Source organism: Marmota monax, unplaced genomic scaffold (assembly GCF_021218885.2).
Source record: "Marmota monax isolate L192 unplaced genomic scaffold, Marmota_monax_Labrador192_F-V1.1 WCK01_AAM20220418_F8-fsc00128, whole genome shotgun sequence".
In the NCBI taxonomy this organism is placed as follows: domain Eukaryota; kingdom Metazoa; phylum Chordata; class Mammalia; order Rodentia; family Sciuridae; genus Marmota; species Marmota monax.
In genome coordinates, this window is record NW_026693452.1 from 27,408 (window position 1) to 51,937 (window position 24,530).

Consider the following 24,530-nt stretch of genomic DNA (forward strand, 5'->3'; position numbering starts at 1 on the left):
GAAAAGGGTACACTTGTACATTGCTGGTGGGACTGCAGATTGGTGCAGCCAATTTGGAAAGCAGTATGGAGATTTCTTGGAAAGCTGGGAATGGAACCACCATTTGACCCAGCTATTCCCCTTCTTGGTCTATTCCCTAAAGACCTAAAAAGAGCATGCTACAGGGACACTGCTACATCGATGTTCATAGCAGCACAATTCACAATAGCAAGACTGTGGAACCAACCTAGATGCCCTTCAATAGATGAATGGATAAAAAAAATGTGGCATTTATACACAATGGAGTATTACTCTGCATTAAAAAATGACAAAATCATAGAATTTGCAGGGAAATGGATGGCATTAGAGCAGATTATGCTAAGTGAAGCTAGCCAATCCCTAAAAAACAAATGCCAAATGTCTTCTTTGATATAAGGAGAGTAACTAAGAACAGAGTAGGGATGAAGAGCATGAGAAGAAGATTAACATTAAACAGGGATGAGAGGTGGGAGGGAAAGGGAGAGAGAAGGGAAATTGCATGGAAATGGAAGGAGACCCTCAGGGTTATACAGTGGAGGGGGTAGAGAGAGAGGAGGGGATGGGAGGGGAGAGGTGGGGAGGGGGGAGGGTGGAGGATGGGAAAGGCAGTGGAGCACAACAGACACTAGTATGGCAATATGTAAATCAATGGATGTGTAACTGATGTGATTCTGCAATCTGTGTATGGGGTGAAGGTGGGAGTTCATAACCCACTTGAATCAAAGTGTGGAATATGATATGTCAAGAAATTTGTAATGTTTTGAACAACCAACAATAAAAAATTAAAAAAAAATAATGATAGATGAAATGAGAGCTACTGCTGGTGGAAGAAATACTTGTTAGTATTAGTGTTTTGAAGGAATTGTCCAAACGACTCTTTTTCTCATCCCTAGGACATAAAGTTTGCTCACAAGTTTAGGTAACTTACTACAGAGTTCTTGAGTTCTCTTTCAGAATTTTTCTGTGGCTACTTTAATTTTAGTAGCTAATTTCAAAATTTAGCCATCTATTTAAAACATTTATTAAAAATAATACTGAAAACATTCAAATATTGCAAAAATACAAACCAAAAATCTAAATTTTAAATCTATCATTTTAAAAAAGTGTATGTATAACAATGAGATATATATATATATCATATTAGAATTGTGAATGTTCACTCCTTTTTCAAAAAATGTTCACTCCTTTTTTAATAAACAGAGTTTCATAGCAACAAATGTTAATTGAGTGTATGTGTTCCAGGGCCCTGGGCATTATTCAGGGGGTTCCTTTAGGGAACACTTTTTTTTCCCCATAAGGTGTATCAAAACACACACACACACACACACACTCATATGCAAAACCTGTTCCTACATTTATTGTCATTAGGCATCGTGAAACATTTGAAGTGAGCGTAATAAAGGTAAATGGAAAATAAAACACCACTCAGTGGAACATTGTCCTAACCCTGAACATTGGAATGGATACAGGTGAACTGAAAGGCCCCCAGCACTTAAAAAAGTTGCATCTTGGAGGACATAATAGAAAGGGAATGATCATTCATTTCCTCTGAGGCTGACACTTTAAAGAAGCTTTACCTGGTATTTACTTTTTTTTCTAATTTAAATTTTTTTTTCTATATTTTTGGTGTATTATATTCAGACATAATGATGGGATTCACTGTTATATGTTCATACATGTATACAATATAACAATATAATTTGGTCAAAATAATTATCTAGTATATCCCTTTTCCCTCCCCTCCTCCCTCCCATTGGTCTCTTTCCTCTGCTCTACTGATCTCCCATCCATTTTCAGAAGACTCCCCTACCCATCACCTTTCTTTTTCATTTTCCTCTCTACTTTCCACAGATGAGATAAAACATGTCACCCTCTGAGTTTGTCCTATTTTGTTTAATATAATAGCTTCAAATTTCATCCTTTTTTCTGCACATGGCAGAAAAAAAAGGAGTTTTATTTTATTGTTGAATAAAACTCTATTTTGTATATATACCATGTTTTCTTTATTCATTCATCTGTTGATGGATACCTAGCCTGGTTCTCTAGCTTGGCTATTATGAATTGGGCTGCTAAAAACATGTTTTGTGTGTTTCACTGTATTATGTTGACTTTAATTCTATAAGATAAATACTAAGGAGTTGTTCAGCTTAGAAATATGAGGGTTCCACTTCTAATTTTTTCAGCAACCTCCATAGTGGTGGTACTTTTGTACAATCCTTCCAATAGTGTAAAAGTGCTCTGTTTTCTCTACATCCTCTTTTTCAACATTTATTATTGTTTGTATCCTAAATAACTACCATTCTGACTGGGATCAGATGAAATCTCAGAGTAGGTTGAATTTTCATTTCCCTAATTGCTAATAATGTTGAACAGTTTTTCATATATTTGTTGTCTATTTCTATGACTTCTTTCTCGAAGCATCTGTTTAGTTCATTTGCTCATTTATTGATTGGGTTATTTGCTTTTGTTCTTTTTGTTGGTGCTAAGCTTATGAAGTTCTTTACATATTATGGATATTATTCCTCTGTCAGAAGCATAGCTAGCAAAGAATTTCTTCCATTTTCTAGGTTCTATCTTCACATACTTGTTTCCTTTGCTGTACAGAAAATCTTTAAATGATGCCATCCTATTTATTAACACTTGGCATTATTTCCTGAGCTTTAAGAGTCCTATTGAGAAAGTAATTATGTTTATATTGCTAGAGTGTTCACCTACATTTTTTTTCTAGGAGTTGAATGGTTTCTGATCTAATTCCTAGATCTTTGATCCATGTTGAGTTGATTTCCATATGGGGTGAGAGAAAGGGGTCTACTTTCATTCTTCTATATACAGATAACCTTTTTTCCCCAGCATTGTTTGTTTTAAAGGCTGTCTTTTCTCCCAGGAATGTTTTTTTTTTTTTCCAAAAGGATCAGGTTACTGTATCTGAGTGGGTTTGTCTATGTGTCTTCTATTTCTACCATTGTTCCACTTGCCTGTTTTTATGGCAATTATTTTTTAGGGAAGTGTTTTTGTGTGTGTGTGTGTCACATGGGGGTTCAGAGGGGACTGGGGAATGGCAATGGAGAACACCCTCAGTGCTATCCATGACACATGCAGTAGTACATGTTCTAAGTGCACTTTGTGAGATAGCTTGTTGCAGTTGTAACTGTCCTTACCCTAAGTGTAACAGCACACACTTGGACACTAAGACTCTGGTCACATATGGTACTGTTTAATGGCTGGGCCTTATTTGGAGATAAACCTAGATTTTATAGAGCGATTGGTGGGCCTCCTGTTTCTTTCTTTCTCTCTGTCTCTCTTTATTTTTTTTTAAATATTTTATTGTTTGCTTTATTTTTTAAGTAGGAGTAGACTCTGTAATAATAAAAGCTATAGTATAGTAAATATCTAACCAAGAACATCATCATATACCATTGCTATCGAGTATTATGTACTATACAGAACTTCATATGCTATATTTTTTTGACTAGCAGCAATATAGGTTGTTTATACTAATATCACCCCAAACATATGAGTAGTGCATTTGACAGAACAAGATAACAGCTTCCATGTCATTTGGGCAACAGGGATTTTCCAGCTACTTATAATCTTTTGGGATAATCATAGATGCAGTCCATTTGACCAAACTGTCTTTATTATTTTTTTAAATTTTTCATATGGATTTATTCCACTGATTTTGATCACATAAAACTATGGGGGTTTTCTCCAATAGTCCAATTTTTTATATTTAACATTAATTATTTAATCTATTTCAAAGGATTTTTTATTACATCAAAAGTATTTAAGTCTCTAAACCAATGGAAAATTATTCTCACCTACAATTTTATCAAAACTGTCACCACTAAAACTCTGATATACAACATACATGTAATAATGTTATTATTGATTACAAAGAGTAGTTTTCCATTTCTTTTTAAAGAAATTTAAAGATGTGACCTACTGCTTTTTCTAGTTCTCTTAAATTTTTTCTTCTCATAAAATCACAAATCTTTCCTTACTATTTGGCTGTTTTAGTTTGTTTTTTGTTTGTTTGTTTGTTTGTTTTTATTAGTTGCTCAAGACAATACAATGATCTTGACATATCATACATTTGAGTCAAATAGGGTATGAATTCTCATTTTTCCAAGTGTACAGATTGCAAACTGTCTTTATGCAACACAAGTCTGTGGTTTTTATGTTCAGTTCACACAGGTGTAATGCTGAGTTGAACTAGGTTGTGCTGATTTTATGCCAGTAGATCTATCCATTTCTAACAAAGGAGTATTAAAATCTTCCACCATGGATTCATCTTTTTCTCCATGCATTTCTACTAATTTTTGCCGTACATAGTTTGATAATCTGTTGTTAGATATATTCATGTAAAGGGATGTTTCATCTTCTTTTTTTTTTTTTTTTTTTTTTTTAATTTTTTATTGTGGGTTGTTCAAAACATTACAAATTTCTTGACATATCATATTCCACACTTTGATTCTAGTGGGTTATGAACTCCCACCTTCACCCCATACACAGATTATGTTTCATCTTCTTGAAAACTGACCATTTGTCTTTATGTAATACTCTTTTTGTCCTGATAACTTTACATTGATGTATGCTCTGTCTATGTTAAATATAGCTATTTCTTCTTTGGTATTATTAGTGTAGGCATATTTTTTTCTGTATGTATATGTATTTACTTTTAACCTCTAAACAGAATTTTTTTTTTTTTTTTTTTTAGTGCCAGTAATGGACCCAGGGTTACTTTTGCCATTGAACTACACCTCCAGTTCTTTTTATTTTAAGTTTCAGAGACTGCCCTTGAAATTGTGATTTTTTTTCTACCTTAGCCTCCCAAGTCTCTGTGAATACAGGCATGCACCACCACATGGCCATGTGCATCTTTATATTTAAAGTAAATTTCATGTGGGCAGTTTATAGTTTGGTCTTTTTGTACCTGTGTATATGTATTTAATTTATCTATTAGAAATCTTAGCATATTAATCAGACTTTTAAAACTCCCTATGATAATTCTAACATCCCTGCCATCTTTGTTTCTGATAACTACCTTGTTACTTCAAAATGTTTTTCACCATTTAGAAAAGTTTTAAAATTTCTTTTCTAGCACAAAATGCTTTTAGTAATGTGGGGATAAAGCGTGAGAGGAGAGCAAGTTTTAAGTCTAAGACAAAGAGCCAGCAGTTTCCGTGTACATTGAGGTCTCTTTACAGAGAGCCCCTCTTATGTGTTTTCCACAAACTGGAAGGGATAAGAAAGTCCCTTGGAATGTTTTTTGATGGCACTATTGTCATTCACTAGGACAGCAACCTGATGGCCTGACCACCTCCAAAAATCACAGTGTTTTAATGCTTGCACTAGGCATTAGATTTCAACATATAAACTTTCAAGGGACACAAATATTCAGACATTAGTACAACAGTTCTATAATTCTATGAATGGTTAACAGCCTTCTCATTGGCCTTTGACCTTGTAAATTTCACTAATGTGTCCCAAGTTTTTCATTCCTTCTAATAAATCTTCCTGCTTCTTAAATACTCTGTAAATGTCATTAATTTTCAAAACATGTGTTTTTGTGTATAAATATAAGATTGACCTATAGAAATTGAACATATGTACAGTAGTATATGTTGTGACATTTCCTTCCACATCTGCCCTGTGTAATGGTCAGGAGAGGGTAATTGTTTTATCTGTCAACTCAGACATTGTGCTGTTTTTGATATGGATTTGATAGCAGATAAAGACAGCATCAATGAGGAGCTTTACATTGTGTTAGTATAAACCACATACTATAAAATGAGAAGTTAGGATTGAAATGTTTAGTAAAATTAAAGAGCCTGAATGGCCTCCCTATCTGTATCTGTGGGTTATATAGACCTACAAAACCTCATCTGTTCTTGAAAATAATCAATGCTGACTTCAACTCAGAGTGGGAAGATTGATAATCTAGATGCTTTTGGTCTCATAACTTTTTGCTTTTCAGTAATGTCTAATTTTATTCATATACCACCCATCTCTCCTACTTAAAGTACACTTCTGTGATTATTAACATATATTAACATTAATATTATTATATAGTCAGAGTCATTCATGTATTATGATCCAAATAAACCCATACTGATGAGTAAACATTCTCCACAAGGGATAGGAGACTGATAAGAGTGGATATCTAATTCTGAGCTACACAGTTATCTGACATACAGAAATAAAATATTCAGTGTGTCAGGGACTAGAAGGAAATTCTCCTTCAAAGAATAGCCTGACAGCCCCCTGGGAGACATCCTGCCTGGGAGGCATCCTGCAGCCACCTACCTTCCTGGAACATCCTGCGGTTATCAGGATCATCAGACATCTTGCAGCTGGCAGTTTTACCACCCATATCCAGCAATTGCTGATTAGAGAGCTTCCCCATCCCCAGCATATAAATACCCCTGTGTGAACAATAAAAGTTTGCAGCTTGATCAGACCCTTGTCTTGCTGTCACATTTCTTGTCTCTTGTCCCTTCATTCCTCCCCATCTAGGTTTGCTGCCCACGTTGATGTGTCCTGCCAGACGGGACACAGTGAATAATATTCAAAATTAGTAGTGTACTAGTTGTTTAAGCCAGGAATGGGTGATAAATACAGAGAAGAATTGCTATTCTACCTGATGCTTCCATCCTGGACTCTAAATAAATTTGTTTTCACAAGAAGGGAATGAAATCTTGGCTTGGTCAGAGACCCTGCTGAACCAGAGTTCCTGCTCTTTGTTGCTCATAGTTCCATCTGTTAGGTTTCTGACTGAAAAACCTTGCTGCTGTTAAAGACATATCTAGCTGGAATTTAAATCTTAGGCCCAGCTTGCATTTGGTAATCCATTTCAATTTTTCCAAAGGATGAAAAAGTAGATTCTAGAAAGGAACATGTCTTATGATCTCCCATTGAAGCCAAGGGAGGTAAGAGACTTACAAAGAAAGAGGAGGAAATGACTGAGAGGTGCCAACTTTATTTACCCTCTCACAGAAGGTCTAAACAGGGCGCCAGTACGGTGGGGTCAGCTTGGTGATGAGAGGAGACAAAGGGTGAGGACTTCCCAGGATGTCCTCCTGACTACCCCTCGTACACACACTCCCCCAAGTCTTGATACCTACTTCTCTTGTTTGGATTCACAGGAGTGAATACATGAGTTTTTCTCTAGATTCCATGGGACCAAAAGTTAAACATTATTATGTATTGTACTCTTTTTATTCCCCAAATTGATCATGGGCTGGGTGAGGCAGGGTACTGGGATGGTTTGGATCAAGTTAAGATCATAAAAAACCCTCACAAATCCTCTGTTGGTTATGTCCTTGCTGAGGAAATGAAGTTCTCCTCCTCTTAAAGTTCTATGCCTTTCCCACCTGCACCCCCATTTTCTTGCAGAACAGGAGAGAGTGCTACAGGTGATGTGCTCTTGGTGTGTTGTGTCTGATAAACCTGGTGCTGTTTCTGTTCTTGGAGTACCTGAGTGGTGTTGCACAGGGGCAGCACATACAGAGATAAAGAAGTCTTCCAAGATCTTCCAACAAAGGAGAGTTCAGAAGAGTGTACCCATGCTGACTCTTGGATTGTTACATTAGCCTCTAATGTGATCTCCTTGCTCCATCTCCACCCCTGATAAAAGTCAGGGTGGTTCTTGTAAATACAGTTAAATCATGTCATTTCTTCACTCCAAACTTTCTGGTACCTTTCAGTCTCATTCCCAGTCCACAACAAATTCTTTATTGTGGTTCATGGTAGGATTTGCCTGAGGTGTCCTTCCTTTGACCTTATGCCCTGTCTTCTTGCCCTCTCTCAGACTTCAGACACTCTGGCCTCTTTGCTGGTTCCTTAGACTAGTGCTTACACTGTTAGCACAAATTTACTGAAGGATCAGTAATTTTGTGCTAATAGTGGATCATGGATCAGCACAACCTTTAATCACAACCTTTAATCATGCCTCTGGTGGACCCACTTTCCTGATGGAAAATGATCCACTGGCCAAAGGGTGAGTCTGTGCTTATATATGCTACAATGAGAATGACTTAATCATTGACAGATTGTGTCAGTTTGAGCACACAGAAAACAGGTTTGTGAGAATTTGAAATTTGTTTTTACTGGGCAATATTTTTACTTGGGGAAGATGGAAAGTCTGGGGTCAGTGTTCAGTGCTTATCTCTTTCCCTTTAGGGTCCCATTGTACTGGGAAAGGATTTATTTGGGGAAGGATCAATGATTTGGCCTTCTCCCAGAGACCGCCATTCTAGTCTTGATGGATATCTCCTTCCCAGGGATTGTTTTGTCACTGGATGATTACTTCCTTGCTAGGGATTTTCCCTTCACCGGGAAAGAATGTACTGGGAAAGGATTAATGTTATCAATGATCCTTTCCCAGTACATGCCTTCTTCCTCACTCCCTCTTCCCAGGCCACACTATTTTGGGGTTTGGCATTCTCTTTATCTTACATAGACTTGCACTGCTCATCCAGATGGTCACCCTCAGTGACTGCTCAACAGCCTCATTGGAGAGCCCTTTTCTGACCCCCCCCCCCATCCCACCTCAGTCTCCTCTGTAGCTGGGTATAGTGATTTGCAACACTATGTCTAATTTGACTTTTTAACTATTTTTTTAAAGAACTACTTACTTGGTGATAATGTATGTTTTCCTGAACACATTAATCAGTGGTTCTAATGTCTATGTTTTATAACTCTAGTCTGCATTACCTCTGACTCTTATTTTATGTTCTGATTTTTAGAACTTTAGCTACTATATTCTGGCATGCCTTGTCATTTTAAATTTTAGATTAAAAATTTGGATGATGAAGTATGTTCATGCCAATTTATGCCATTATACATGTACTTTTTTTTGCATTACAATTTTTAATACACATATATACCACAATTTTTCTTATCTCTGTTTGTATATAAGGTATGTTGACACCCAATTCAAGTCTTCATACATGTACTTGAAAAATTGTGCTCTATATGTATAATAAGAATTGTAATGCATTCCACTATTTCCTGTATTTAAAAAAATAATAATAAATATATAAGTTGAAAAAATTTGGATGATGATATCTTATTTTGTTTTGTTAACAGGGATTGAATCTGAGGTCCCTAACAAGTAAGCCATATTCACATCCCGGTTTTTTAGGTTGCTGAGGCTGGATTTAAACTTGTGATTCTGATACTGCTGGTTATCCGTGACAGGAGTTCTACTTCTCAGATGTGAAGATTAAACCCCAGAGAAACACTGAGGCAAGCATAGCATGCAAGTTTTATTTAAATAATAGTAACACAGACTTCTCCTCCAGGAAGAAGGGGTCATAGCTGGTGTCCTGGTATCCCAAGAAGTGGGAGTGTCATACCCTTTTTATATATTTTATATTTTCTTTGTTCTCCTGCCCTCTTTCTCCTCTTTTCTCTCCCCATCCTGTGTAGGTGACTAGGCTGGGGTAAGCCAAAAGTTGGGAATCAAATGGCCAAGTGTGGAGTGATCCAGGCAGGTAGCAGGCAGGAGGCATTAATTCACAGCTCCTACCTGGAGGAATAATTCCTGGGCCAGGTTATCTTGGTAAAGGTGGAGGAAGGGCTCAAGATTCATTAGCATATCAATCCCCAGAGGCAGACTCCAACTTCTCTGACCCAAACCAGCTTCTATCTTCCCAATCAGACCTGATCATCCATCTACACTAACTTCCTGTCTTTAATTCTTGCTTCAATACTCCTGCCTCAGCCTCGGAGTCACTGGGATTGCAGGCATGTGCCACCATGGATGGCTGTTGATATCTTTTTTTGAATGTGGATTTAACTTTCTTCTAGCAAAGTCTGAGCATATTACCTTGGTCAAGCAGAGTATTGTCTCTTTTGGGTTTTCCCATATTCCCAGGCCACAGTGTTTCTGGGGTCTTAAAAGCTTGGGTTTCCAGAATCCTTACCTTTGCTAGCCACAATCTTTCAAGGCTGAAAGACTGCTGAGATATTTTATCAAGATATATTAGGGGCTTCTGGATGATCCTTCTAGCAGTTTCTTAGTACCTGGCTCCAGAGTGAAGTTTGCACTCTCAAACCCTAGAGAGGAGAAGGCAAAGGGTGCTGGAATTGCCCAGTGCTGTTCCCTCCTTGCTGGGATTTTGGTTCCTCCAGTCTCTGTGGCTTTGCTGCTCTCATCAGGGAACTCTTCACACACTCCTCATGTTATGTCTGCTTCTTTGGCTGTTCTCAGGAGGATTATTAGTTTGGAGCAGCCAGTCCACCATAGACAGAGAGAAAGTACTTCATAAATGACTTTGACATTAAAAAATGAAAACTAGAATTATTGCATTTAGAATTTCAAACCTACTTAACAAGCTCAGTTCAGCTCCAGGTCTGACTCTAAGTCCTTTTAAGGGATCTTTTGTAACTTTGATACTGCTGGTTATTATTGATGAGTTCTGCTCCCTCAAATGTTAAAGTTTGAACATTAGAGAAGTGGCCAAGGCAAGTGTAGAAAGCAGGTTTTATTTAAAAAATTGTAACACAAACTCCGGGGAGAGAGATGGGAGTTGGGGGGGCGGGTGTGTGTGTGTGTGTGTGTGTGTGTGTGCGCAATATCTTGTGTCTTGGTATCCCAAGAGATGAGAGTGTCCTGCCACTTTTTTTAGGTTTCCTTTGTTCTCCTGCCCTCTTCCCCTTTATCTCTCTCCTCCCAGCGACTAGGCCCAGTAGATGCTCCTGGGAAGGTCAAAAGGTGAGAATCAGATGGGCTTGAGAAAGGGCCAAAGTGGAGTGCTGGGGCAGGTAGGGAGTGGCAGCCCAAGGAGCATTAATTAGCAGCTTCCTGCCTGCTCAGGAAGTGCTTCTTTAACAGTCTTCTGGGAGGGGCAGTATAGGCAGGTAAGCCAGGTAATCTAAAGGCTCTTGAAGCATTAATATTTCAATTTCCCAGGAGTGGTCTCCAACTTCCAGAACACTAACCAGACTCCTTTTGTCTATCTGACCGATTACCTATCTACACTAACTACCTGTTTTTAATAACATCACTCATTAATATTCAATTTTGTTTTATAGCCTTATTCTGCTTGACTATTGGTTAAATATAATTCATCATTTTTACATGTTTGTCCATTAAAGAAATATAATAATGTCAGTGCAAAAGGATAAATGTTGGTGTTTACCTTTTTAGCTGATTGAAAGTGCACAACAATAAGGGTTGTACAATTTTGAACTATTTATTCAAAGAAATCTCTCCTGTCCCTGCCTGAGAGGTTAAGCTCCTTTTGATAGTAACAATATTATAAACTCCAACATTAAAAAAATACAGGAGCTGCATAATGATTATATAGGCTGTCCCTAAACTAAAGTTGTATCATAGTATGATCTTTAAGCCAGACAAGACTAACTCTCAGGTGCCTTTTTCCTCTTTCATGGGTTTTGAATAATTTACATATTCTTTACTCATTAAGATCTCATAATTTGGGAATTTGACCTTTAACTGGAATGCAGGTATTCCAATTTTTATCTGCCTCCCCTTACAGATTCTAAGTTTGTTCTTATCACATTACTGTAGTCTGTTCATTGTAAAGACCAGTTTAAAACAAGCTTGGATTAAATGTGTTCTGTTGGTATAACTTTCTGTTCCATCTGTGAAACCACATCCTCAGCACTTGTGGTCAGCGATGCCAAGCTACCAGACTACCAGGGCTTGAAATCCCCCAACTCACAAAGTTCCCCTCCCTTAGGGACAAAGAATCTTCCAAACCGCCTTTCATCACGACATCGATATTTAGTGCTTTCTCATAGTGTGGTTACATTAGGCATAAGATGACTGGTTTGTAGATATTAAGTTGCTTAAGTGTGATTGGCAGGCAGGCTCTACCTGAACCCTATAACAGCTGTATGCATTCCAAAAATAAAGGAGCGTGCCTGGAGGTCGACTGAGGTTGTCACCTGCCAGCTCTCACCAGCTCCCATTGTCAGTGTGTTGACTCCATGTCTCTACCCCCTGTGACTGAGGTAGTGGAGTGACCATCGACCACACCAGTGACTAAGAACACATACAGTGTTCGTGTGTTGTTATCTGATGTTTAAAATCTCATTTACCTGGACTATCAACTTATTATTGCTTTTTTTTTCTACAGAAATACAGAATTCTCCAGATGTCTTCCAACAATGACCTGGTTTTAACCCACATGTCCCAAAGAAACTCTGATGACCAACCTGGGACGACCACCAGTGACCAGAAAGGGCCTGTGTTAAATTTTCACAACATCTGTTATTATGTAAAAGAGAAGAGAGGCTTTCTGTTTAATCAGAAAACAACTGAGAAACAGAAACTATCAGATCTCAAGTATGTGCATGAACTTTTTAAAGGACCACTTTATTGAACTATAGTGAACTTCCAGGTTTTGGCTATTACCAATAAATTGCTATGAATATTTATTTTTAATATTTAGATTATACAGATATATTGATAAATGCTTTCATTTCTTTGGGGCTAAACTAGGACTGAAATGATTGGATCACTTGTTAAGTATGTGTTTAGCTTTGAAAGGAACTGAAATGAAAAAACATTCCTAAAAGTGGTTATACCCTGGGCATCAATCTTTCTTTGAGAAACTGAACAATTAATATGCCATTTGGTTTTTCATAGATAAGCCTTGTATTTTGTTGGAAAAAGGCCTGGTGGTATAGTTTATTGCTTTTTGATTGTCGGGATATAATTGTAACCCTAATTTTTCCAAACAATGAAATAGAACATGTTTTTATTTCACTACTCCAATGTGCTTTCTGAGACAGACACATTTTAGGTTGTGATACCACGAGTTATCAATGATGAGTTCCACTTCCTCAAATGTTGAAGTATAACATTAGAGAAGCACACCGAGGCAAACATAAAGCATGTTTTATTTAAAAAATAGTAACTCAGACCTCTCCTGGCGGGGAGAAGGGAGCATAGCCTGTATCCTGGTTTCTCAAGAAGTGAGGGTGTTCTGCCTCTTTTATACATTTTAGACTTTGCCTAGTAGATGTCTGGTGCTGTACAAGATGCTAGTGACAGAGATATGCCCTCTGTTCTTGGAAACCTTGTAGTCTAGTGAGATTCAGAAAACTAGAGCAGTTTCCCTGCATTGTTTGCTATGATTGATAGAAATATTCAGACACAGAGCAGAAGCCCCTCACCTTTCTTTGGAGAGCCAGGTGCATGGAGACTGAGAAAATAAAAATTGTGTGTGTGTGTGGGGGGGGGGGGGTTGACTATGCCCCAGGAATGACATTTACCTCTTCTGACCATAAACAGAACAATACCAAAGAGTGGACCTTTATCCAGTAAAATGTAATAGATCTAACAGGTGTTATTTAGGTGCCTTTTATGTCATGTACTCAGTATTTGGGATTCAGTGTGCTGTGTGTAATGGTGGAGGGCAGGAGAGAAAAGTGGTAACAATAAGACACAGTCTAGTTGGCGCGGGTTTACAGTATGAGGGAAGAGCTCTCCAGGCACATGCTGTAAAGGAGAAAATAAGGGGGGAATGACTTGTAAGGGGCTAGAGAAAGGTGGAGAGAGGATGGGGAGACCAAGAATGGTGGAGCATAGTTGATGGACTTAACTGTCATTGTAGCATGAAAGCAGCTCTAGACTGTATTTAAACCAATGAGCATGGCTGTATCCAATCACAGTTGTCAGGGGCTAGAAGGAAGTTCTCCTTCAAAGTATAGCCTGACATTTACAAGAAACAGCCCCCTGGGAGACATCCTGCCTGGGAGACACCCTGCAGCCATCTATCTCCCTGAGACATCCTGCGGCCACCTATCTTCCTGAAACATCCTGCGGTTATCTCACCTTGTGCAGACATCCAGCAACTGAGAGAGCTTCCCCATCCCCAGCATATAAATACCCCTGTGTGAACAATAAAAGTTTGCAGCTTGATCAGAACTCCTGTCTTGCTGTCATCCTTCTGTGTCTCTTGTCCCTTCATTCCTCCCCACCTAGGTTCAAGGCCCACGTTGATGTGTCCTGCCGGTCGGGACACACAGTGTTTGTGAAAATAGAAAATAAGTGACAAGCTGTAGGGTGCTTATCTCTGGACTAGAATGTGTACTTCAGGGGTCTGGGACTTTGTTTGATCTGCTTGATTTATTCTCACCACTAGCCCATGTCCTAGATGAGTATCTTGTCCATATAGAATAGGCAGGTCATGATTGTGTTGCCTGAATGGATGTGGAATTAGCCACTGTTCCACATTGGAACTGTGGCATTTAGGATTCTACCCCTACCGCTGTTTGCTATAACAGTGGGGTTTAAGTGTTAGAGAAAGCCAAACAAAACAGTACCTGTGAAATGTTTTGTCTTAATGCATTCATATTCAGTTTCTGGCTGAGTCATTCAGGATGTCTTGTTCCTTCCTTGAGTTCATTTCTTAAAAACCTGGGGAGTTTTCTAGGCAATAGAAAATAATAAGTTTTGTTTCTGCTCATTTTAGAAGCAGTTGCTAGGTTAATTAAAAAAATTAATAAAAAATGTAACTGTAGAAAAATGCACTTTGAGTGTTTACCCAAGCATTTTGAATTTGGAGGGTTGCTAATTATTGAACCTGAGACTTCCTGCATGCTAATTACCCACTCTAACACTGACCTATATTCTAACACTGACCTATACCCCCAGACATACCCAGTCACTAGCATGTCTTTACACTAGCAGAGGAAGGTTACCACAAGAGTAAGATTTTTCTGTGTCACAGCCTGTTCCTGGTTTACCACATTCTCATTATGGTAGTCCAGTGATTGAATGAGATCCTCCTCAGTCAATGAGCAAAGTGAAAATCACATTTCACCCCAGTCCCCAGCAGCCCTAGTATCATTGTGAGACAGATCAGGTGTCCCAGGCCATGAATACCAAAATCCTAATGGATATGATTGCTGTGGGGCAGATGTGCTGGAACACATCCCTGGGAATCAGTATATGAGGAAGCACAGCTGTTGGCTTTGATCTTGTGCTTAGAATAAAGACTGATTCCACTGTAAAACAACACATCTTGATGTACACAGCAATTCTGAAGAGAGACTGGCATAGACACCAGAGCTATGAATGGGTGAAGTCAGACCGCTGTTTCATCATTTCTGTGCACCTGCAGTGTTCCTGCCTTTAGGTCTCTCCCTCCATTTGGTTCCTCTTGGTAATTTTACCTCTTTTATTTAGGACTAAATTCAGCTCATTTGACTTTATCTTGGGTCTTAACACAGTCTATACTGCTACACCTCCTTCTACTCTGAGTGTTCCCTACCCTCATGCACACACTTAATTTAATTGAAACATACTTGTATGTGTTCTGTTCCTGTGCATCCCTAAAGGACATCCATGCTAGAAGGATGCAGAGCAATTTCCAGTCCATTTATCAGAAACTGAACAAAGCAGTAAATCATCTATCATAGTGTGTGCTTTGCTTTGTTAATTGGTAAGATATATTTCTCAAATGTAAAGAACAGGTGATAGCTTCTTATACTCTGGAGTACTTTGTTAACAGTCTTTGATTGTTATAGTTAAAGCTTCATCCCAGGATTTCATAAATTGACTTCCAGACCACTCACATATAATTGAATCAAGCCTTTATTGAAGCGCATCGGTGGCGGCTGACCAGAACATAAAGCTGTTCCCCTGATCAGCCCCGAACAATTGCAAGGGCACTCCTTATAAGCCTGAACACCACAAAAGGATGTTCGGGGGGTCTAGCCAATGCAAGCAAGCCAGGTTACAGAAGCAGGACAGTGCAGTCAAGTGGAGGGAAGCCTAACCAATCACAGTTATCCCAGTCACCCCAGTTACAGAAACAGAGCCCCCGTTACCCTAGTTACAGAAACAATGCCCCATTAGGTAGTTCCCTGTTCTTAAAGGTTTCTATAGCAAAAGGAAAAGAACATCTTGCCCCAGTCATGACCCTTGTACTCAGCATGGTTGTTTTACAGAATGGAGTCACAAAACAAAATGGAGTCACATTTGTTTTTATTATCACAGATGATACTTACGATGTGTTGATTTTGTTCTGAATACATTTTAAAAGTGAGGACACTACTGCTGATAGTCTACAAATAATTGGTTCATTAATTGTGTGTAACTTGACTGGGAAGCAGGATTTGAAGAGGCTAATCATCAAACATTATTCAGAAACTATTTTAAGAAGAGTAAGAGTCATGGAGATTATCCATGAGAATTAGCTAATTATTTCATGGACTGTGGACATGGAATGTGTCATTTCCCAAAAGGGATTAGTGGTTTCAAGAATAAGTGAAAAGAATTTTCAGAGCTCTAAGGTATTTTTCTTATAGTTCCTGACTAGTGATTGATATCCTATGTATGCTAGACTTTTAATTGTCTCGACCCCTCGCCGGCAAGGGAAAACATGACACAGGATTCTTCTTTCAGCAGTTTATTCAGGCCTTGATTCAAGTATCATCTTCTAGTGACCCCCCCATCGAGCGCCCAAGCATAGCCTAATAAAGCCTCCCGCATACCAATCTAAAGCTGCCACGTGGACCTTTCTCATAGGGTGGGAAGGGATTGCATGCCAATTCTCCATAAAAGGAGTTGTTTATCACAGGCCACAGTGGAAGCCGGCGCCATCTTCTAATGGCGGCCCCGGTCTAATTAGAACGGCTCACCACATTTAATTAATGATGTTTTTCTTTGAGCTGTGATGCTTGTTGTCTGTCTGCAATTTCATCAGCCTTCAATGAATATATTCAATGCAGACCTTAAACCATAGTGAAGTGGCACCCCCTTTCTCCACAGAAAAGCACTCTTAACCATGGCTGATTTTAGGACTATCAGCAAAAGAGTCTCTGAGAAAGAGTCCAATGTAGATTAACTTCCTATTTTTGTGTTGCCCTGTTTACTTGGCCATTGGCTGAGAAGATACCAGCACTCCAGGTGCTGGACACTCCCTTACTTGTTTTTCACAAATATTTCCAGTATAATATTTTGAAGAAATGTTCAAACAAGGCCTCTGGCCTTGAGCTGGGCTTCATGGAGATGTCTACATTTTTAAGATAAGTTACAAATGGGCTCTATGGGTAACAGCTGGCAGGGGGAGGAAAGAAAGGGGAGAAGAAGCTCTCCCCTTCTCAGGTGTTGTCCTTGAAGAGTTAATTTGCCCAGAACAGTGAAAGAAAAAGCTGCTTTTATGTGAACTTCTGAGCCCCTCCCTTTACACACTAGGTATAAAACTCTGAAACTCCCTGAACTCAGGGTTCAGGGGATTAATTGATTACAGCAAAAGCTATGCCCTCTGAACCTGGCTGCAGCCAAATAAAACTGTTTTCTGCTATCTTCTGTGCCTTGCCTTGTTTGTCCCCACAACAATAGAACTCTTTAAAAAGTGAAATAATACATCAGTATGTTTTTGTGTTTACAGTGGAGTCATGAAACCTGGCCTTAATGCCATCATGGGACCCTCAAGTGGAAGCAAATCTTTGTGAGTACAAAAGAAAGTGTAAATAAGTCTTTTTGGTCCTGTTTCAGTGTGCTTTTACAAATCACATGCATTTTCTGTTCATGTCCGGTCTGGTCCTAGGTCTTGAGGATAACTTGTATTTGGACTAGCTTTAATCTTAGGATCAGATAGTCTTATTAAATTTGGTGTTACAAACAGAGCATAATAAGATCATTAGCAAATAGCAGTTGGCCATGTTATGAGCTAATGAGGAAGAAAGATAAGGAAATACTATTAAAAGGGTAGAAAAGGAGCTGAAGGTCTCAGTGAAGGCATACATCAGAGATAAATGTGCCTACTGCCTGGATTGGGTCCATCGAGGTGAGGGTCATTTGAAAGGGTTATACTAGATAAGCCAGTAATGTCTTGCTTTACTGTTTTGGGGCTTTCTTATAGCACATGATGAAAAGGAAATAAAGAATTTTTGTGTGTGCATGTACACACACACATTAAAGCACAGAACTTTTTGACTAGTTCATTTTCTAACATGAACAGAATTTGAATTCAGAATAGGTGAGAGATGTGGCCTTTGTAGGAAGGAAAACTCACAACAAATATGTCCTATTATAGGTTGCTAGATGTCTTAGCTGCAAGGAAAGATCCAAGGGGTTTATCTGGAGATGTCTGGGTACATGGAGTACCTGAGGAGGCCAATTCCAATGTTATTCAGGATATGTGTTACAGGTAAGTATTAGTGGGTTTTCCTTTTAGATTTCCCCTGTTTCTGTTTGGGAAGAGCCTTGGCTTATAGTTTAGCATGCTTCCAATTGAACATGCTCAGAACCAACTTTCTTTACACCACCTTTACATAATCTCCTTTAAGACCGAGGAAGGAGTTAAAAGTAGAGGCAGATAAAACCTGGAATATGAACCTGTAGGCAGTGATAGCAATTCTAGATTTCCAAAAGGATCTACTATTGTCCTTTTTGCCCTTCCTTCACCTTTCTTTTTATCCTAAAAGAAGCCCCCATGAAATCCTCATACAAAGTATTCTGGAAGTTTTTAGAAGTCACCACAATCACCTGTATTCCATCTGGGTGTGCAGATAGAGAAGGAAAATTATTCCCTGGGCTCCGAAGCTCTGTGTAGAGTCTCTGAAATGTTTAGAGCTGAAAGTTCACCATTACCTAGAAATTTTTCTTGGGTTAGTTATTTTTGTGCATTAACTTACATTCACTGGAGTAATGGTCTGACAAAAAAAAATCAGTGTTCTTTAATTGAAATGGCATTTGCCTTCAGGATGACGTCATGTTGGCAACCTTGACAGTGGTAGAAAACTTGTGGTTCTCAGCTTCTCTTCAGCTTCCAACAACTATGACTATCCTGCATAAAAAAAATAAGGATCTACAAGGTCATTACAGAGTTAAATCTGAGTGAAGTGGCATATTCCAAGGTAATGTGAAAATCAAAACCAGTAAAGAGGACTTCCCTGTGTGGGCAATGTGACCTTAATCAGAAGTTTCCTAAAGTTTAGATTTTTTTTTTTTTTTTGTGTGTGTGTGTGTGTGGTGCTGGGGATTGAACCCATGGCCTTGGACATGTGTAAGGCAAGCACTTGAGCTACATCCTCAGCCCCAAGCAGTTTCCTAAGGTGTGTGGTCAAAACTGGCTGTTTTTTGTAGTGATGAGAAAAGTGACCAGATTCCTATTTTGAAGCAGTAAATTAAGTGAAGAAACAATCTTAAGCATGGTGTAATCCTGGGGATGGAGAGTGGGCTATGTGGAGAGAGCCTTAAATGGCCTTTCCCATGGTCCTCCCACCCTCATTGTTAAGAAACAGCACCACATACAAGCAAAGATGTTGTGTCCACCAATAACTACAAAAAATAAATAAATATTAAAAAATTCTCTCTCTCTCTCTCTCTCTCTCTCTTTAAAAAAAAAGAAACAGATCATTTGATATGTTTGCACTGACTTTTCTTCTCTTTCCTCTTTTAGCTATTCTTCTCCCTTTCATCTTCTGGGGGACATTTTTGCATGGTTTTTTGAAATACACTTCTGGATTTGATAAGTGACAAGAATCTAAGGATTCTTTTTTCATGTGTTCTTTTAGTTATAGATAACACTCTGATTACTTTTGACATAATTAGAAAAGCATGGAATATGGTTGTTCTAAATCAGTCCCCAGTGATTCATTTAGGGGACTGATACTCATATAAAGGCAGCTGTTGGCTTCTTAGAATCTTATAAATAAATTGATTCAAATAATTTTTTTTAGCTTTTTATGGTATCTAAGCATGACATAAATGTAGAACTATAGCCTGATTATTCAAATGATATGATTGATTACCTAATAATTACTGTCACTATATAATTAATAATACCATTCCTTTGGATTTTTCATTTGTTTACCTTTTGTTACATAACTGAAAAAAGAAATAAGCACATTTCCTTACCTTACCAAAACCATTATCAATGAACAAACTGAAAAATGTTTCTGTATCATCAACTGTTTGAAGTCCATCTCTTTTTCACAATCATTTGTATCATTAAAGATACAATAGACAATTGCTTTAGATTAATGATTAATGAAGATTTAATTAAAAAGATTTTTTAATTTCACAATTCTTATGCTTTTCTTAACCTTAAAAATTATTTTTTGTATTAAAGGTTGTAAATAAACATGGATATAAAGGGAAGATGAAAAAATAGGAAAGACATTTGATATTCAATATCTTGTTGACTTTTTCGTTTGCAAATTAATCTCTGTTCAGTACTGACTAACTTCTCAAAAGCTGAATATCATAAGACTTCATGTCCTTGGTCATAATTTGCTACTTAAAGTAGAAGAAAACTTCAAGAAAAATCTCCTTTAGGCAAAGGTTTCCTAAAATGCCCAGCAATTACATTTTTAGTATATTTTTTAAAGGTTTTTTTTTTTTAATCTATTTAGGGAGCTATGTAAAATTAACTAGAGTGATAGTAGTGGTAATATCATGTATTTGTGTAGCACTTTAAAATTTTTAAGCATCAAGTTCATATTTATATTCAAGAATTTTTTTTATTAGTTTATAATAATTATACAATAATTATATAATCTATTATAATAGATTTCATTGTGGATGTTCATAAATGTATATGACACTTTGATATATGTACCCAATTATCTTCTATACTTCATTTGTTAATAGTACCTAATCCAGGGCCATGAGTAGCATTTGATTATGATCTGTTTGGAGACTCCAAATCCCAGATCTGTTTCCTACTTCCTAAGTCCCCAAAACTTTCTTTCTCCTCTCCCCCCTCATTTATTGCTATAAAGATTGGGCCAGTTGCCCAGTGGAATATCCACTTTTCTGGATTTTTCTGAAAAGGTGAATCAGGAATTCTAAGGTAAGTTAAAGTGTAGAAAGCATCATTTTGGGAAAAAATTATGAAATTGAAAATATGCTAAAATGGCATAATATAAAGCATACACTCCTGGCTCCAAGTTGACTCTCTTCTTGTCAATCTACTTGGGATCATTTTATGGAGGTGGTGTGTCAATGGGAGGTGGTTAGATCAATACGAGTAGTTTCCTTTTCCTCTCCTATCTTTATAGGTATTTCCTTATGTCAGAGTCATATTCTTTAGTGTTGTACCTTATTATCTTAAAACTAAATACTTGACTGGGTAAGGAACATACAAGACTATTAAAAGCCTGAGCTTCATATCAGGTGCAGTCACTTGACAACTCTGCACTGGGCCTCAGCTTATGCATATGGTAAACTGAGAAATCTCCTCCTTCTCCCAGGTGTCATTTACTTGATACACAGAATAATCAGCATAATAAGATAACATGTTTCTATGAGGAATGGTACAGGTTAATTCACCAAATGACAATGACCATGTTCAGTTGTGTGGATGATGATAATAATTTGTATTTTAGGTGTAATCTAAAGAATTAAGAAAAGTGACTAGTATAGGAATGGAGCTGGTCCTTGATCCTTCTATCTTGTTCCTGGATGAGCCCACAACTGGTTTAGACTGGAACACAGCATATAAGGTCATTAAACTCCTGAAAAGGTAAATGCTATGGCAACATTGCTTTGTTTTTGTTTTTGTTTTTCCATTTATTTATTCTCTGATCACTTCTATGTACCTGGTATTCTTGGTGCAGGAGTTCAGAAGCTAAAAAAAAAAAGTTCCTTCTTGGTTAGTGAGATACAATGAATAAACAAGAAATGGTTCAAGAAATATGAAACATTAGCATAGGGAAAGAAGGCCATGGTGAGAATGGAAACTTTTTAAAATAGCAGGAGGGTCAGGGAAGACCACAAGCATGTGACATATGAGCTGGGAGAGAGTCAGATGTGCTGTAAATTCAGAAAGACTTCTGGTTGAAAGAAGCAGGCAGTGGCCCTGAGGCAGAGCAAGTCTGATGTGTGTGGAACATGAGAGAGGCCAGAGGGACAGACCCAGAAACTAAGGGTAGCAGAGATTGGCTGGGGGCTTAACAACAAAAATTAACTTATTTATGACTCTAGAGGCAGAAATTTGAGATGGATGCATCCTCAGGATTGTTTCTTCCCTGGCCTCTCTCCTTGGCTTGTAGATGGCTGTCAGCTCCCTTGTGTGTCTTTGTCCTAATTTACTCCTAATTGGAAAGGCAGATGACAACTTTCAAAGACCACATTTAACCTTAATAACTTCTTTGAAGGTGCTGTGTCCAATGTGGCCACATTCAGAAGCACTGGGGGATAGGGTTTCAACACCTGAGTTTGGGGAATATGCAGTTCAGCCCATCACAGGTAGATTAGGATGTGAGGTGGAGTTGGGCAGGTGGCAGATTGCATAGACCTCGTAGACCACGTAAGAAGTATGTCTTTTCCTGTCCCTGGGGCACACAGGAAGTTTTGAGAGTTCCAGAGCAGAGCAAAGGCTGTGGAGAAGACTGTGCAGCAGAGCAAGAGTGAGGGAGGACCCCATGAAGGATCTGCTGGAGGATGATTGGGCTTTGACTAAGAGGGTCATGGTGAGAAGTGGATGCTTTCTGGGTCTGTTTTCAAGGGAACCAACAGGATCAGCTCAGGATTGAGTTGAGATGGGAGGACTGAGACAAACTGCTGAGATTTGGAGCAGGAAGTTGTGGAAGAATGAAATTAAAGAAATGACATTTCCTTCAAGAAAAAAAAAGTGTGAAGGAATATTTATAGGAAATTTTTCAATAGTTGAAACTAAGATATCTCATCTTTAAAAATAAAGAAACATATTTCCAACTGATAGAAAGTCTCCAAGAACAATACAACTGAAATCCTACTCCTCTCACCTGGATTCCTCGCTGTCACAGTTCACTGTATCTGCAGCCTCTCCTTCCCTCTCTGCTGCTTCCTTTTTTTCTGCTAGTGCCCTTTTACCCCAAATACTCCTTACTGCAGACTCCAATCAGGTAGGACACACTATCGTGCCTGCACTCCCCAGTCAATAAGCATGGCTTTGCCAGGTTCTAATCCAGGGCTCCTCAAATTTCACCAATTCTCCCTACTGTCTCAGTTTACATTCTGCCTCAAGATCCTCTCCAGAAACACACTTTTCCTTTCTTCTTCCAATCTGAAACAGTTCATGGTATGACTCTCTGCTGGGAGGATCCAGTGAGTGTTGCATGAGCTGACTCAGGCATGAAAGGATGCTGAGTTCTCAGTGCAACACACCTGGGTATGCACCCCCTGAAGGTGGAAGCAGTCTCCATCATCCGATGGTGGTGGTGTCTGCTGGGCATCTCTGCTCTGAAATTACTATTTTTACCCTGAGAAATGATTAGCATTTTCTGAGGAAATATAACTAGCTCTCATGCCTTGATTTGACAAGTGGAAAATTCTTCAATGTGGCTTTGGTATTTTCACATGTTCAGAATGATTCTTTTACAATAACTTACCTCGTGGTCACTATGCTGCTTTAGGCTTCTCTTGTACATTTCCTGAGTAAACAGGTTCTTCCCAGTGCCCTGGTTCATTCTGGTGTAGTTAATATTTAGAGATCAATATCTGGTTGCTCAGTGTGCTCACTGATCCCAGAGTGGCATTGCTTCTAGGTCCTTAGTAAATTGGGAAGTACATGTATAATGTGTTTGTTGTATATGTACACACACACATATATAATATAAATATACTTTCACATTTTACTTAGAAATATATTGATTACCAACATGTCATGTGGGCATTTGCATGTGATATATATATATATATATATATATATTTTTTTTTTTTACTTATTTGTGTTTCCAGTGCTGGGATACCACTCAAAGCCCTATGTATGTTAATTACCCACTGTATTAATGAACTACATCCCCAGTCCCTATCTATTTTTTTCTATAAAAATACATGCATGAACATAGATCTATAACGCTAGTGTTTCTGTTAGTGTGTGTATATTGAAAAGCCCATGAATTCATAATACTATTTCTGATTTCAATCTAACACCTCTGTCTTAGTTTTAGTCTTTGCCATTTTTATGTTTATAAGTGATTTCGGACAGGGAGAGATTTGGCTCCCATTATCTCAAAGTGTTTACTTACTTGCTCAGTGAATGCTTTAATTGTTTACTGGAACCAGTCGCCAGGTAGTTCTGGTCACTCCCTTTTGTCCATCACCCCTGGAATCTCTCTGGCCCATTTTTTTTTTATGTCAGCTGCTATACACTCCACCTTCATGGCTTCCCTTCTTTGTCACGATCTTGCTTCCTCTGATGCCCATAACCTTATAACCAAGTCTTTATGCTAGAAGAGAGGAAACAGCAGAAGGAAAGATATCTATGGGTTTAAACATCTGAAGTTTAAAATGTCATTTGCACATAAAAGTGAAGATGCCCAGTTATGGGTCCAGAGTTCAGGCTCCATTACAGAACCCATGTATGATATTTTAATTCATAGACATTTTCTTTGTGGTTTGCTCTGCTTAGCACACAGGCATTCTTCCTCATGCAGAGAGCTCTGATCTCTGCATGATCTCTGATCTCCCAAACACTGCTGTGCACGTTCATCACCTGGGGTCTGGTTGAAATGCTGATCCTGTGTCTGTCAGTCTCTGGAAGAGTTCAAAATTCAGGAGTTTTGAAGAGAAAATACTAACAGTGATGCAG

At 38.3% G+C, this 24,530-nt stretch overlaps 1 protein-coding gene across 1 annotated transcript in view; it reads left to right on the forward strand.

Annotated features, from left to right (window-relative positions):
• Window positions 1-24,530, forward strand: part of LOC124101587 (broad substrate specificity ATP-binding cassette transporter ABCG2-like) — a 54,979-nt gene that overhangs the window by 14,909 nt on the left and 15,540 nt on the right. Inside the window, 7 exon segments of the mRNA XM_046457645.1 lie at window positions 12,129-12,337; window positions 17,397-17,456; window positions 18,045-18,124; window positions 18,127-18,158; window positions 18,714-18,847; window positions 20,798-20,807; window positions 21,343-21,479. Coding sequence (XP_046313601.1) covers window positions 12,129-12,337; window positions 17,397-17,456; window positions 18,045-18,124; window positions 18,127-18,158; window positions 18,714-18,847; window positions 20,798-20,807; window positions 21,343-21,479 — 662 coding nt within the window.